Raw genomic sequence first — 16,954 nt, 5'->3', positions numbered from 1 at the left:
ATTCTCAAATGGCAATCATTCTTTATACTTTACATTTTACATTCATTTCTCATTCTTTATATTTATTTCATACATTTACTATATCTTTTCGGAAATATGTCCGACTTAAATTTGCAGGTGTCACATGTTAGAAGAGATTGAGACTGTAAATCTGGGAACCAATGAAGAAATTAAAGAAGTGAAAATTGGTACTACTTTATCAACCAGATAAAACGAGAATTGATAGATCTCCTATAAGAGTTCAAATATATCTTCGCCTGGTCTTATCAAGATATGACTGGTCTGAGTATAGATATAGGGTGCAAACTTCCGATCAATTCAGAATATAAACCCGTTCAACAAAACTCAGACGAATGAGGCCAGAAATGTTGATGCAAATTAAAGAGGAAGTGATGAAGCAGATTAATACAGGTTTCCTACAGGCAGCCAAATATCCAGAATGGTAGCCAATATAGTTGTACCAAAGAAGAATGGGAAAGTTCTAATGTGTGGATTACAGAGATCTCAACAAAGCTAGTCTGAAAGATAGCTTTCCATTACCTCACATAGACACATTGGTGGATAATACTGCATGACATGCATGGTTTTCATTCATGGATGGCTTTTAGGGTATAATCAGATAAAATGACCCTGAGGACATGGAAAAAATAACATTTGTAACCATGTGGGGAACATTCTGTTATAAAGTAATGCCATTTGGATTGAAAAATACAGGGGCAACGTATCAAAGAGCAATGGTAACTTTGTTTCATGACATGATGCATAAAGAGATTGATGTATATGTGGATGACATGATTTCCAAGTCCCGGACCGAAGAAGAAGATATTCAAAATTTGAGAAAGCTTTTCCAAAGATTGAGAAATCAATTAAAGCTCAACCCGCTAAATGCACTTTTGGGATGATCAGGGAAGCTTTTGGGATTTGTAGTCAGCCAAAAGGAATCGAGATTGATCCAGATAAAGTAAAAGCAATTCAAGATCTCCCGCTAACTAATACAAAGAAAGAAGTTTGAGGGTTTTGGGGAAGATTAAATTATATCTCGGTTCATTTCTCAATTAACTGACAAATGTGATCCAGTGTTCAAGTTACTTTGAAAGAACAATCCTGAAGTCTGGAATGATGAATGTCAAGAAACTTTGGATATTATTAAGAAATATTTATCCAATGCCCCTATTTTAGTATCACCAGTGTCTGATAGACCGTTAATTCTCTATTTGACAGTCTTTGAAAATTCGATGGGATATGTACTAAGGCATCATGATGAATCTGAAAGAAAAGAAAAATCAATTTATTATCTGAGTAAGAAGTTTACTGATTGTGAAATTCGATACCCACCAATCCAAAAATTATGTTGTGCCTTGGTGTGGGTTACTCGAAGGCTCAGACAATACATGTTATATCATACCACTTGGCTGATATCTAGACTTGATCCTTTAATGTTCTTAATGGAATCACCAGCTTTGACAGGCAAAATGGCTAGATGGCAGATGTTATTATCCGAGTTTGATATTGTATATGTCAACCAAAAAGTGATAAAAGGAAGTGTCATAGCTAATTTTCTAGCCAGCCGTGTATCGGATGATTATCAATCTATGAGTTTTAATTTTCCATATGAAGATTTGTTGTGCATATCCATGAATGAAGAAGTTAGAACAAATGATGAATTTTGGAAGCTGTATTTTGATGGAGCATCCAACGCATTGGGAAGAGGAATTGGAGCAGTGTTGATCTCTCCAGAAAATATCTATTATCCTTTTACAAGAAGACTGGAGTTCTTTTGCACCAATAATATGGCGGAATATAAAGCTTGTGTCATGGGATTGAAGGTAACCATATAAAGGAAAATTAAATTTCTCAAGATATACGGAGATTCATCATTAGTGATGTATCAATTACGAAGAGAGTGGGAAACAGAAGATTCCAAATTGTTGGAATACCAAAATTTTACCCTCTAATTAGTGAAAGAATTTGATAAAGTCACCTTCAATTATCTCCCTCGAGAGAAAAATCAAATTGCAGATGCTTTGGCTACATTAGCTGCTATCAGGCAACTAAAAAAGTTGATATAAAGCCAATTAAAATGCAAGTATATGAAATTCTTGCACATTGCTACAGTGTGGAAGAAGAAGCAGATGGCAAGCCATGGTATTATGATATCTTGAAATATATCAAGTATCAAAGCTATCCACAAAATGCATCTGAGATTGATAAAAGAACATTGATAAGAATGGTTGTTGGATACTTTCTTGATAGTGAAACTTTATACAGAAGAAGCAATGATCAAATGCTATTGAGATGTTTAAATACTAGCGAAGCTAGAAGTATCATTGAGGAAGTACACAGTGGGATATGTGGTACATATGCAAATGATCTTTCCATGGCTAGAAAAATAATGAGATATGGATATTATTGGGCTACCATGCACATAGATTGCATTGATTTTTCAAGAAGATGTCATAAATGCCAGGTATATGCAGATAAGATTCATGCACCTCCATCGCCTTTACATGCAATAGCAGCACCTTGGCCATTTTCTATGTAGGGAATAGACGTCATTGGGGCAATCACACCAAAAGCATCAAATGGACATTGTTTCATCCTGGTTGCAATTGACTATTTTACCAAGTGGGTTGAAGCTTCTTCATATGCCAATATTAAGAGGTCTACAATTTGCAAATTTATAAAGAAAGAAATAATTTTCCGGTATGGGCTACCAGAGAGAATCATTACAGATAATGCTCTGAACTTGAACAACAAAATTATGATTGAACTTTATGCACAGTTTAAAATCAAGCATGCAAACTTAGTGGCATATCGTCCAAAGATGAATGGGGCAGTTGAAGCAGCGAATAAGAACATCAAGAGAATCATTACGAAGACTACTGAAACTTACAAAGATTGGCACAAGAAGTTACCTTTTGCTTTATATGCATATCGAACTACTGTGCGAACATCTACTGGGGCAACGCCTTTTTCTTTAGTCTATGGGATGGAAGTAGTCTTATCGATTGAAGTTGAGATCCCATCACTTCGAATCTTGAGAGAGGTGAAATTGGATGAGTCTTAATGGATCCAAGCTCGATTTGATCAGTTGAATCTTATTAATGAGAATAGATTGAAAGTTATTTGCCATGGATAGATATATCAGAAACGGATGATGAAGTCTCATGACAAGAGAGTGCATCCAAGATAATTTCAAGAGGGTGATCTAGTGCTAAAAAATATCTTGTCTATACATAAAGATTTCCGTGAGAAATGGATGCCTAATTGGGAAGGGCCATATGTTGTAAAAAAGTTCTTTTCTGGAGGAGCAATGATCTTGGCAGAAATGGATGGAAAAGTTCTGAGATATCCAATAAACTCATATTATGTCAAGAAATATTATGCTTGAAGAAGAAAAAAATGATGAAGAAAAAAAATGAAAAGAAAAGAAAAAAAATGAAACAAAATATATAGAAAATGAGGGTCAAGATGAAAACCTGCAAAGGGCGTCTTGCAACCAAATGAAGGATTTGAGTTGAAAACCTGAAAGGGCTGCTCAAAAACATGTTGATATTAAGCATCTGGCAATTAAACCCTCTTAAGAGCTTGATATTGGGAGGAACTTTACATCTACAAGCATTCTGGCAACGTATGAGATCTTTCAGACATAAGCTTACCTCAGTGCTCTAAATTATATCAAGTTGATTAGTTTAGAAATACTTATGCTAATAATTTGTTGAGCCATTTGAATTTTATCATTCCTATGTTTTCCATGACTTTGAATATATATTTATTATTTATTCCAATATTATCTTTTTGAAATTCAATTTGTTCAAAATTCAATTTATTTTTTCACATAAACATCCTGTAAATGGATTAACATAATCTTAAAACAAACAAAATATTTATGGTTATTACTTTATGTTAATACTTTTAAGTGCATGGAATCTAAAGTAAGTCTTATCGACATTTACAATCACTGTTGAAAAGCAAGCAAGTTATGTCCATCATAGAGTCATTTGGAAGCGGAACAAGAGGAAATTTGTTCTCAATTTGCAGATTATGAATATAGCCCCTTTTCCGTGCAACAGCATAAAAATACTTCGAATCTATAAATTCCGGCTCTACATCGTATAAGTACTGTGACATTTCAGTCCAAACACAACTGGAGCTAGTGCCACGTTCTCATAGTAGAAATAAGGAGGCCCAATATCATCTTCTGGAAGTGTTCTTTGAGTTATCTGATCTGGTTTAGTAAAGAACCCCAAAACCAATCATTAGATTTGGAAGATGAACTGCATGATCGTCTTCATTAATAAGCTTCTTTTCAAGCTTCATCTGCTTCTTCCTTTTTCAAAAAATCATAACCCAAGTTTCACTTTTTCTTGTAATTAGGGTTATTTCATAAAGGCTTCCTATCTTTTACCAGAAGAAGTGTGTCAGCAGCCTTAGCCATTTGAGCAGCACATATAAAATCTGTCAACTCTGCAATTGATGAATCTGGACCACATCTCTTCATGGCTATTGAAGCCTCAACCTATGAGTACCCCATTTTCATCAAGTATAACAATTTATTCTCCTCATCAGAATCAGAATTCAGGATTTCCTCGGTATTAGAAGAACTATCAATATCTGTGAAATCATCCTGAAAGATCGCTTCATAATCATATGAGTAGTTATCATAATCAACATGTTGCATTAGTGCGGACTTTTCAAGAGCCTATACCATTGAGTTTTGTTCTCAAGTGGTTTTATGACATCATACAAAAAATTCAAGCATATCTACATCTACACTCTCCAAAGATGATAGATTCTCTTTTCAAAGAAGAAAGATTTATTGGATTTCTACACAACTGAAGAAAGACTTAATTCACCACTTTGAAATCAAATAAAGATGAACATAACATTCATGAATCATATTTAGACATTTACAAAATAGATGCATTTTCATTCATTTTATCCATGTTAAATATTTGACAGGAATTTCAAAGATTTTAGCAAAGATTTGAATTCATCACTCGATGGATTAACTTTTCCAGAGGAAGTTCATAATGAGAAGAACTCATCTGAAGAAGGAAGAAGAAGTTCATAATGAGATTTAACCTTTTGTTTGAATTCATCACTCGATGGATTAACTTTTCCAGAGGAAGTTCATAATGAGAAGAACTCATCTGAAGAAGGAAGAAGAAGTTCATAACGAGAAGAACTTGTTTAACCTTTTGCTTTAATTCATCACTCGATGGATTAACTTTTACAGAGGAAGTTCATAATGAGAAGAACTCATCTGAAGATGGAAGAAGAAGTTCATAATGAGAAGAACTTGTTTAACCTTTTTCTTTAATTCATCACCCGATGGATCAGCATTTCCAGAAGAAGTTCATAATAAGAAGAATTCATCTGAAGAATGAGAAGAAATTCATAATAAGAAGAATTTGTTCAACTTTTTGCTAGATTACATCACAGAAGGAGAAAAATTATCATCTCCACTGGAAAAGTTCATAATGCGAAGAACTAATCAAAAAAAAAAAGAATTTGTCCACCAGTGCAATCATAATCAAGTGAAGTCAAATGGATAAAAAAAATTATTATCTTTTCGTCTTTGCCCTATTCTTATTAACACAAGAATGAGCAAAGAGGGGAAGTTGAAGATACTAATTTTTTACCCATTTTTTTTAATATTTTTATTAAATATATTATTATTATTTTATTTTATTTCTTTAATTATTATTATTAAATAATTACAAATATCATTGTAGGCCCAAAACCGAACCGGCCCAGTTACAAGAACCCAACCTAGATGCACTAGAAATAACCCTAGGGTTATGATACCCTAGGAGCCATGCGGCGCCGCCTCTACTTCCAGCCACTCCACCCGCTGCCACGGCTCCAACAGGAGACTCTAGAAGCTTTGCTGCTACAACAACAACCGCACATGTGTCCCCATTTCCAGTGAGTCACCACAAGTACGGTGACTCACAGAAAGGAACCTCTTTACCCAGTCCGAAGCCATCACCGGAGATGGTTATAAAAACCATCTCACCTACAAAAGAAAGAAAGGAGACAGAGAGAGCAACCAGTAAAAAGAAAAAGAAAAAAATGAGAGAACTGGACAGAGACCAGTAACCAAACAACGACGAACAATAGCAATCCAGCAAACCAAACAACACCCACAGTAGAAAATCGAAAGCAAAGAGAGTGGATATAAAGACTTTTCATCAGAGGACTTCGAAACGTCATCGGAGAACAAAAATACCAAAGGTATAAACATTAGATCTAAGAAATCTTAGGGCTTTTTAGGAAGAAAGAAAGCCAGGATTGGGTTTAAAAAATTCTACCCTTCGATTTGGGGTATTTTGAATTTCCTGGCCACCATTCACGGTGGCCGACGGTGGTTGCCGACGCCGGAGTACGGCTGCCAGGCAGAATTGGCCTCCCTCCGATGGAGGGTTTAGAGAGAATACATAGAGAAAAAAAATTCTCTTTGTTAGAGAGAGAATAAGAAATGAAGAAATGAGAAGAGTGGCCCTTGGGGCCGGTTTAAATGGGTATAAATACCCCCACCAAAACGACATCCACAGTACATCAGTTTTATAAGTTTATATTTTAGTCACTGAAATAAATTTTAGATTCTTTTAATTCGGTGTTCGAATTTTACATATATTTATTTTAGTCCTTTACATAAAATAATATATATTTTAGGTAAATAACAGATTTAGTCCTCTAATTTTAGAAATTAATATTATAACCCCGAATATCATGTTTTAATTTGTTTTAATTTGATATTCAAAATTAATATAATTTTATTTTAGTCCCTAAATTAAATAAATGAAAAATAGCATGTTTAATCCCTGTAATTTTAAGTAATTAATTAAGAATTAGGTATTTAATTTTAATATATTATAATTTAATCACTAATTTTAATATTTTCATTCATTTTAATTACAAGTTTTTTTAGTATATAATTTTAATTATATTTATTATTTAGTCATATTTTAATTTTATATGATTATTTTTAATATATTTAATTATTATTATTATTATTTAATCATGTAAATATATATATAATAAATAATATTTATCTATTAATTTTATTTCTATTAAAATCCTATTTATAAATTTTAAATTACTTTTAATCATTTTAATCATATTTTAATATATATTTATCAAAATTAAGAAATGACAGTCTTAAAGCAACTGGATGTCCATTTTTTGATATTTTTAAATAAATAAATATTTTACTTTATATATATATTAATTATTTTTAGATAAATGTTTTAATATTTATTTATTTATTTTATGTTAAGAAAAGAGTTGTCTTAAAGGACCTAGAAGCCCTTTTCTGATATTTCTAAATAAATAAATATCTTATTTATATATATAAATTAATATATTTTCATAAAATTATAAATTTGAAACAACATGATTATGAATTAAATATATTTTTAAAATTTTAAATTTCCAATAATAGAGACAATTTATAATTAATGAGTACCAATTTTGGGCGTTGTGGGGGTGCTAATCCTTCCACAAACATAATCGACCAAAATTCCTTTTTATTATTAAAAAGAATGAATTTTTGGTTAAACGCAGACCAGTTTATCTTTTAACTGATGTTTTCTTAAAAACTCTTTTAAAATATGATTTTTAGGTATTCGACCTACCTGAGCCAAAAGGCCGATGGCGACTCCCAAAACATTTCAATAAAAACCATTTATCCACATCACTTTTCTTGCCAAGTAAAAATTCGTACCTGGGCAAAAACCGGTTACGACAGTTAGGCTCGGGTTAAATCCCCAAATCAGATACCCCAGTATGAACCAAACCCCAATTTCCCCTCCCCCTCAAAATCCTTAGCCATCCCCATCACCCATCTCCGATCCAGCCACCTCTGGTTGACGGTGGTGTACACCACTGTCACCATCGGATTTGGTAGCAATCAATGACCTTAACCCAACCATCACCAAATCCAAACTGGCCACCGTTAGGTGCTAAAAAGTGAAAACTCGCCTGTCTCGCCCTCTTCGTTCGACGCCACCATTTATCGGTGAGTGTCACCGCTGGCACCAACTAAAGTGTTGCCTTAGTCCGACCGCAGCACAGGGTTTTACTCGTTGAAACCCCGCATCGTCCACCGTGGAAGAGCGTTCAAAAGTGGGCAAAAAACTCAAGTTTTTCCCACGATTTCTTGATTTTTTCGGCCACCACAACCATCCTCTTGCCTCACCATCACCGCTACTGAACTCTCTATCGTCGTCCGACCAAAACCCAACCGAGTTCATCATCCACTGTCTTCGTTCTTGTCTTCCATCGTGGGTAAGCTTTTGATCACTTTTATTCGATTATTTTCACTATGTTTTGGCTATTTATTGCGTTAACTTGCGATGATATGGTGAATTAGAGCTTGAGAGTAATTGGATCCCCCTAAATTGCTCATTTCCCCGCTGCACACACCACCACGTGTCGAAAACGTGCTCAGGGCTCCTCTTCCAGCTATGGCCCCTTCAAGAAATGGTCTAGATGGACTGAACCGGCCCGAAGCGGTTTGAACCGGTCTGATTCAACTCAGACCAAATTGAGTCAACCAGAACCGACCTGAGTCAACTCGAACCATTTGAACCATTGACTTTTACCTGACCGTTGACCTACCCATTGACCGTTAACCAGACTCGTTGACTTTGACCTTTGACCATTGACTTTGACCAATTTGACTGTTGACTTTGACCAAAAGTCAAAGTTTTGAAAAAGTCATATTTTATGTTTTTCAACATCTTTAGTCTTAATCCAAAGTCCGTTTTGACACATTCGAACCTGAGAGCCTCTGAATTGACCTGTTCAACTCGAATATGTATATGTAATTTAAGTATTTGTTTAAATGATTTAATTAAGTGCATATAATTTGAGAGTCAATGACTAAATTATTATGTCGTTTAATTAAGGTACTTGTGATTCTCTCGATCGTTCGTCTGCTCAGCCTGGTTCTTCCCGACCCGCTCATCTGTAAGAGCTCGTGATTACTTGTATAGTTCTGCAACCCTATTAAATACTTAGTTTAGTGTACTAATTCATAAATAATTTTTTTCTGATACGACTTAGGTGCTCGTACAGTCGAAGAGCGTAGTGAAGCTGGTGCTTGATAGATCTATCGGACTGATTCTTTTTGCGAGCTATGTTCCTTGTGTGCTATATACATATATATGTTTTATATACCTGTTTGAATTATCTTGTGCACATGACTATTTTACCTGATTTGCAATATGGCTAGCTGATCTGATTTAATTTCACATGATTTATCTGTTTCAAGACTGATTTTTGATTTACTGAAGTTTTAAGCATGTTTGTCTGATTCATGTTCTCTGATTACTATTTTTACTGAATTGTTATTTGTTTAAACTCTGATTTCCTTGCTACTGTTAGTTATTTTTTGAAAACTATGCTCTTTGGGGCACTCTAGGATCTAGTATGAAGTTTTTATAGGTTCAGCTTCGATCAAACTGGTAATTCCTTATATAGGTTCAACACCGATCAAGCTGGTAATTCCTTATATAGTTTCAACACCGATCAAGCTGGTAATTCTTTATGGACCTAAGGCGAACCTTGGGTGGGCTCTTAGGCCCAATGGGCCTAGTGGTAAGACTTTATGAATCCTAAGGTACTCCTTTAGGGTTGCTCATTTGCTATGTGCATTGGGTAAGTCCTTATGGGCCCGATGGCACATCCCTCGGGTGGGCACCTACTCTTCATCTAGGGTAAGACCTTATGGACCCAAGATGCTCTCTTAGGTTGGCACATACGCCCTTTGGACCTAGGGTAAGTCCTTATGGATGCAGTTCTGGGGAACTGAATATGGTGTACAGTTGGAGGGTTGTTTTGTATTTTAAACTACAACTCTACTATAGTTTTCATAATTTTGATAATGAACCGATTTTGAAAACTTAACTGTATATTTTTATTTTGCACTGCTGGAACACATTGAGCTCCCTAACTCACTCCCCCAAACGTTTCTCTTTCATATACTTTTTTATAGGTGACTCGGACCTGTCACTAATAGGATCGACGCATTCGTACAAGATTATTTTATTGCAATGTTTTTATCTTCCAAGTTGCATTTATTTTGGGTGACATGTGTCTATATTTTGAAAATACTTGCTTTATGATGTATGTAGCTTTTGTTACTGATGTTAGATTTATTTCGATACTAATTACGGAATATTTTATTTTACTCAGTCCTTAGGACTTTAATTTATTGAAATTGAACTTTATATTTTTTTAAAGAAGTTTATTCATAATATGGCTTTAAATTATTAAAAAAATGTTTTGGAAAATTTTATCATAATCTGCTAGATCTGATCGAAATGCATAGGCTGGGTCTAGAGGGTTACATCTTCCTTTTAAAAACAAGAACTATATGAATAAACTAATTAAGCTTTATATTATTTTTCTTAAATGCTTTTGCAATAATTGTAATTAAGTTATTCCCACCAATAATCTCATTAAACGAGTTGTACCTGCTTGAATTAATTTGCTTGTGTCATGCACGAACCAAACATTTATATTTCATTAATTTGCAGAAAGCATCAACATGAAGCCTGAACAGATGAAAAGCATATGTTAATCAATTAAAGAAAAGATTGATCCTACACCAGTTGTCAGCTTAAATACATGCAATCAAGAAAGGGTCCACCACATAGCTAACTAGATTGTGTTTGGAACCAATTTGAGCTTTTTCTATATGCACATGCATGTTTTTGGTGCAAGTAATTGCAACTGTTATACCCAGATTCTAGAGGGGATTCTCTCTCTTGCTTCTTCATTCAACATCTTTCTCAATGTTGATTACCAGTGGCACTCTTTATAAAATTGAATCACAAATAGTCGTCCAATCTTCTTTATCCATAATTCATTTAACCACTTCAAATTATCTTGTCATCTGTTGTATATTAACAGGGGCAAATTACAAGCCACTAATTTTATGTGCCATAACTCATAATGAAAAAGTACAGTTTCTCTCTTTACATGCTCAAAAATTTCAGATGATACTTATGCTAAATGAGATTAGTCACACAACCAATACTTTTATTCTAAATGTCTTTTTTTTTGTCAAATATGCCAGTCTCCTATTATTTCCAAACTATTTTCATTCATTATTTTCTTTTTCTTTTCTGATACATTTAATTTCTAGCATTTTATAAACACAAATGCGTTGTTTGCGAACGAATTCCCTGCATAGAAAATTAAATTGCAATGGAAGAATTTAGATGTCATTTCACGTCAGTTTTTACTTCGTTAATTAAACCACGTCCACTTTTATACACAAGATAGACTAAAGGGTGAAAGTAGGTCGTTTTCCTTAAATTTTTTACATTATTGTATGTTTAAAATTTTTTTATGTATTTTGTATTGATAATTTATTTTTTACCTTCTAAAATTTTATAATTTCCATCTCCTTTTAAAATTTTAGAAACTTGTCCCATAACATAAAATATAAGACGGGGCCAGAACTAAATATTAACAGAGGCCTAAATATTAGACTATTTAAGAAAAATATAAAGACTTATTAGGTATTTAAACTCAAAATTCAGCACGAACTAAGCGACTTTAGTGATTAAGGGATTGTTGTTATCCTTGAGGTCTCGAGTTCGAGCACTGACATGTAGGGGTACGAGCATTCATTGTAAAATAGTTGAGAGTCTTTGTACAAATATTACCTTGTATTCACCCTAGTTTTTTTTTAAAAAAAAACATCAAAATGCACAATATAACACCTAATTTGTCTAATATTTAAACTTCAATGACCTAAATTGTTATTAGACCAAAACTTTTGAGAACACATGGTTATCATTCTTTAGTTCGGTTCTAACTTGATTAAATATTTAATAAATTTTTATATTTTTTAATTCAAATATTTATTTTTACATGAATCAAAATATTATTAAATCAAAATTATATCGAATATATTTGAGCCCTCGCTGCAAAAATAAAATAAAATTGAAGATCGATAGTGAGGTAACAAAACAGAGCAACTAAAAATTTTTCTATTGTACCTGGTTATGTATCGTATGTGTTTTTATTTAATTTCTTTAAAGGTGGTCTCTTACAAAATTTTGATAGATTAAATTAAGTTGTAAATAGAGAGTATTATATTAAAATAGATATTTTATAATAAATTTCTATATTATTTAATTTAAATTAATAGATTAATAAATTAAATATTATTTTTTTTTAAAATAAATCTTTCCCTACACCATCATAACAAATTGAATAATTTTTTCTCTCCATCAATTGCAAATCATTTGTTTTTATTTTGGCTCTGCAATAAGCTATGATTGAACTTTTGTCAAGTTCTTTTTTTGAAAGATAGTTAACGAATTCACAATCAGTTTTGGAAATGATTACAAGCAGGAACAAGAAAACAACCTATAATCCCTAAAATAGCTCCTTCCAGAGATGATAATGACATCTCACCCCTCGCATTCCAACCTTATTTATGCAAATACATACGTATTGTATAATATTGTATAGATATGTTCACTTATATATAACTAATAAGAATAGGGTAAACTATGTATTAGTCACTCACCTATTTTTCTACTTCCATTTTAGTTACTCAATTATTAAAAAAAACATATTCTAACATTACGTTTTGGTTTCGTTTAAAAATAATCAGAACTGTTGATATTAAGGTGTTTTGGGGACAGAGAGGTGTTTTCAGATAGATATTAAGATCGAAGGTCTTAGTTGTAGTTGAGATGTGGCCCTGCCCCAACATTTTAGGGGTGTAGGACCCATTTTCCTCTTTTTTACCACCAATAGAAAGGGACCTACTTCCACTGTACATTCAACAATTTATTTCCTTCAGTTCTATAATGTCTAATTTTTTAGGTGGTTGGCTCTTTTCAAGGGTAAATAAACATAATAACCGACATAAAATTTTAAGCTAAGGATATAAATTTAATAAGTTATATTAAAAATTTATTGAGTGCTTTTAGTGGTAGAAGAAAGTATTGTCCTTGTAGACACCGGTTTCTGTTTGTGAATCTAAAGATTTTGGGTTCGAACAATTAGATTTACAATTGTGTGTTATCAATGACTAATAAAGATTATGAGTATAATATCTTATAATCACCTTCAAACTATTCAGGTATAAGAATTTAAAATTTCCATACCTTCGTAGGCCATTGCCAAGTACAACAATGGCCAACATACCAAAACTTTTCATGCATATTTGAACCATCCAATAACGTAACCATTATAAATTATCATCAGCACATCAACCACAATCTGTATGCTTTGCAATGCTCTCTCCCTCTATTTACTTTCTGTTGTTGGCCCTGTCTTTCCAGATTTGAAGAGAAGATCAATTGATCAGCTAATGTCAGAAGAGATGAATCTATCAATAAATGGACAGTCTCAGATCCCTCCTGGTTTTAGATTCCATCCCACAGAAGAAGAGCTTCTTCACTATTACCTCAGAAAGAAAGCGGCTTACGAAAAGATAGACCTCGATGTTATTCCTGAAGTTGATCTTAACAAGCTTGAGCCCTGGGATATTCAAGGTACTACCAAATTTCCATTAAAGTTTAAACTGTAAATCCTTAATAAGTGTTGGGATCTTAATGAAATTCTGGATTTTGTTGGTTATAAGCAGATAAGTGCAAAATAGGATCCACCCCACAAAACGACTGGTACTTCTTCAGTCACAAGGACAAAAAATACCCAACGGGGACCAGAACTAATCGTGCAACGGCTGCCGGATTCTGGAAAGCTACTGGACGTGATAAGATCATACATAGTAGCTTTAGAAGAATTGGGTTGAGGAAGACATTGGTGTTTTATAAAGGAAGAGCTCCACATGGTAAAAAATCTGATTGGATTATGCATGAATACAGGCTTGACGATAACAACAATACCCTTCACTTTAATGTAAGCAATCATCCTATTCCTTCCTATTATATATAGGGTAAATTACACCTTATATCATTAAACTTTAGATGATATATCATTTATACCGCTAAACTTTTAATTTTGACGATTATAACACTGAACTTTAATTATCGTTTCAATGCCACTAGACCGTTAAATAGTTGCAACACAATGAAGTGATTAATATTTAATCTTTGAACCAACTTAGAATGGAATGAAAGGGTTTGAACATGAAATCTTTGGAAAACTAAACCAAACTAGGATGGCCTCAATTCCGCAAAAGATTTCATGTTCAAACACTTTCAGGCCATTCTAAGTTGGTTCAATGGTTAAGTATTAGCCACATCACCATATCGTTAATGATTTAATGGTGCAGTGGTACAATTGAAATGGAAATCTAAGTTTAATGTTATAATTAACATAATTGAGAATTCAATGGTATAAACGATACAACAACTAAAGTTCAATAGTATTTGGTATAATTTATCTCATATAGGTGTGTATGTTTATGTTTTGATTATATTATATTATTAAATGGGCCCAGGCTTCCAATCCCATTGGAGACTCCATGCCCGAAGAAGGTTGGGTGGTTTGTCGTGTATTTAGAAAGAAGAATTATCATAAAACCCTAGAGAGCTCTAAAATCTCATGCAACGATGGGGATCTAGATCAGATTTTCATGCATATGGGAAAAACGTGCAAGATGGAGAATAATGATTCATTGAACATACCCAAAACCAACAATCATCTAAGAACGTTTGATGGATTGCATGAAAGTTTTATGCATCTCCCGATGCTGGAAAGCCCACCTCTCCCTTCTCTTCCGATGAAAAATCTGACTGACACTGAACCATCTTCGATCAAGCAAGGGGGCGGCGGTGGTGATCATCAAACGTTTTCATCAGTCGAGAGCAATAATGAGTCCATAAATGGCGTTAACGACTGGGTCACCATGGACCGACTCGTGGCGTCCCAGCTAAATGGTCAAGTAGAGACAAGCAGGCAACTATCATGTTTTAGTGACCCTAATGCGGTTTTCAGTCTCTGTAAGGATGATGATATTCAATTATCGATCATAAACTTGGACAGATCAAATCAAAACTCACAGGTTTTCAGCAACGAGGATGATCTATGGAGCTTGACCAAGTCATCGTCAATGTCGTCGTCATCAGATCCCTTGTGCCAGTTGGTATAATAGAGGTATATGTCAAGATCATACAAATAAGACTTCTCATTTGCCCACGTGTAAACTAGGTATTTATCCTCTCATATATTCTTTTGATTCTATTTTCATCACTCAACTAATTTTATAAAGTCATATATAATGTTATGTTTTGGTTCCGATTTGATTATCTGTCATTAAAAAATTAATGGTGATGTTGATGTGTCACCATAAGATAATCATTTGTCATCTTTGAAAAATAATAAATCTCTTTTTTTGTTTTAATTTTTAATGCTTTTAGTGATCAAATATAAAATGCTATTATTGATTTAATTTAATTAATATTTTTATCAATGTTATATATAGGAAAATCAAAAAAATATTATTAACTATCTTTTAATTTAAAAATAAAAGGAATTCTAAACATTATATTAAAAATATATAAAAATAATTTTAATTCAAATCCATTTTTTAATTTAATTAAATATTCTCAATAGGTACAACAAGAAAACAAGTAGCCAATTAATTTTTTATTGAGTGTAATATTTTATCAGTTGCATACCATAAATATGTGTATAATATATTAGTTACATGGATTTGAAATGGCCACGTGGTGTACTGTATTTTGGACAGATTTGGGTAACTAAAATTGCCAAAAAAAATTGACTTCCAATATATGATGAGGACCATTCTGTCTTTAAATTAGCATGTTTTTCTTCGCCCTACAATCTTGTTGCTTTCTTTGATTTGACATTGCAACTGCTCAATCCCTTTCATTTGAAGTATGAAGCGCCATTATTAAGAAGACGTAAAGCTTGACCACGACGCATTACACTAGCTCCGTTGGGGGAATCCAATTGATCAGAACCCTAGATTACTCTAATTGTACTGTATGCTTGATTACAACTCAGGGAATAAAAAGGAACGGTGATGTTCTTAATTTGTCTGGACCTCAAAAGCCCAGTTTGCAAGCTCGTATACAAATGAAAAATATCATATATTTATTACAGTTTATTCAAAGCCCGTTATAAATTAAACTAAGCCCAACTAAGCCTAAAACATGCCCCAAATCAACTTAACTTTGTAAACCTTAACCCATTTACAAATAATCCAAATACGAGGTCTTTCCCCAATAGAGTAACAGAGATTTTAATTTGGTATCTACAACATTTACTATGGTACAGGATAAACTCGTCACATTGAGGTGACGAGTTTGCTTAAAAATATTTTTTATTGGTCACAAGTATGTGAGCCTCATGTGGGCCAATATTTTAATATTTTCACTAGGTCTCGTCAAGTCGAGGTGATTAGTCTATTGAGAATTTAAATTTTTTATATTAATTAAATAATTTTAAAAAAATAAAAAAACTACAAATCTCGTTATGTCAAGGTGATGAGTTTGTCTTGAATTAAAAAAAACATCAGTTGTGTAAAGTGAAACTTTTGAAATTTAAAAAATTAACCATTGAAACTCATCACATCTATGTGACAAGTTTCATCGGATATAATTTAAAAAATATTAATTAAAAATAATATTAAAAAACTTAAATAAATAGAAAATAACTTTATTAAACTAATACAATGCATAATAAAATTTATTTATATTGTCGTAGTTCTTGAACGATGTCGAGGAGTGGTCAAATGATAATGGCGCGAGGCTCGTAGAGTATGTCAGGGTCGTCCGCCTTGATCGTCTTCATCTTCGTTTTCTTCTTGAAGAGGAGGTGTATTAAATATCACTCCACTTTTGAGATGCACCTTCAACTGAGTCTCTGTTAAAGCATGATATATAATATGATCCCATTCACCCTCACCCGCATATTCGGTCAAAGATGCTTGAGTGCTTTGTATTTCATCCTATGAACCTCCAACCCAATTCGACTGAGTCTC

General features: G+C 33.1%; 1 protein-coding gene across 1 annotated transcript; it reads left to right on the top strand.

Annotated features, from left to right (window-relative positions):
- The first annotated feature begins 13,351 nt into the window (after nt 1–13,351).
- Nucleotides 13,352–15,097, top strand: LOC120172133 (NAC domain-containing protein 43-like). Its single transcript, XM_039179677.1, has 3 exons — nt 13,352–13,535; nt 13,628–13,902; nt 14,447–15,097. Exons 1-3 carry the CDS (start codon nt 13,352–13,354, stop codon nt 15,095–15,097), a joined length of 1,110 nt encoding a protein of 369 aa, XP_039035608.1.
- Nucleotides 15,098–16,954: the final 1,857 nt, after the last annotated feature.

Source organism: Hibiscus syriacus, unplaced genomic scaffold, assembly GCF_006381635.1.
Source record: "Hibiscus syriacus cultivar Baekdansim isolate YM2019G1 unplaced genomic scaffold, ASM638163v2 tig00111842_pilon, whole genome shotgun sequence".
In the NCBI taxonomy this organism is placed as follows: Eukaryota; Viridiplantae; Streptophyta; class Magnoliopsida; order Malvales; family Malvaceae; genus Hibiscus; species Hibiscus syriacus.
The sequence above is the reverse complement of the archived record's forward strand: the minus strand, read 5'-3'. Positions and strand labels throughout refer to the sequence as shown.

Coding starts and splice junctions, on each gene's coding strand:
- LOC120172133 (XM_039179677.1), top strand. CDS start 13,352: ATGTCAGAAGAGATGAATCTATCAATAAATGGACAGTCTCAGATCCCT. Junction 13,536..13,627: donor TGAGCCCTGGGATATTCAAG/GTACTACCAAAT, acceptor GGTTATAAGCAG/ATAAGTGCAAAATAGGATCC. Junction 13,903..14,446: donor ACAATACCCTTCACTTTAAT/GTAAGCAATCAT, acceptor AAATGGGCCCAG/GCTTCCAATCCCATTGGAGA.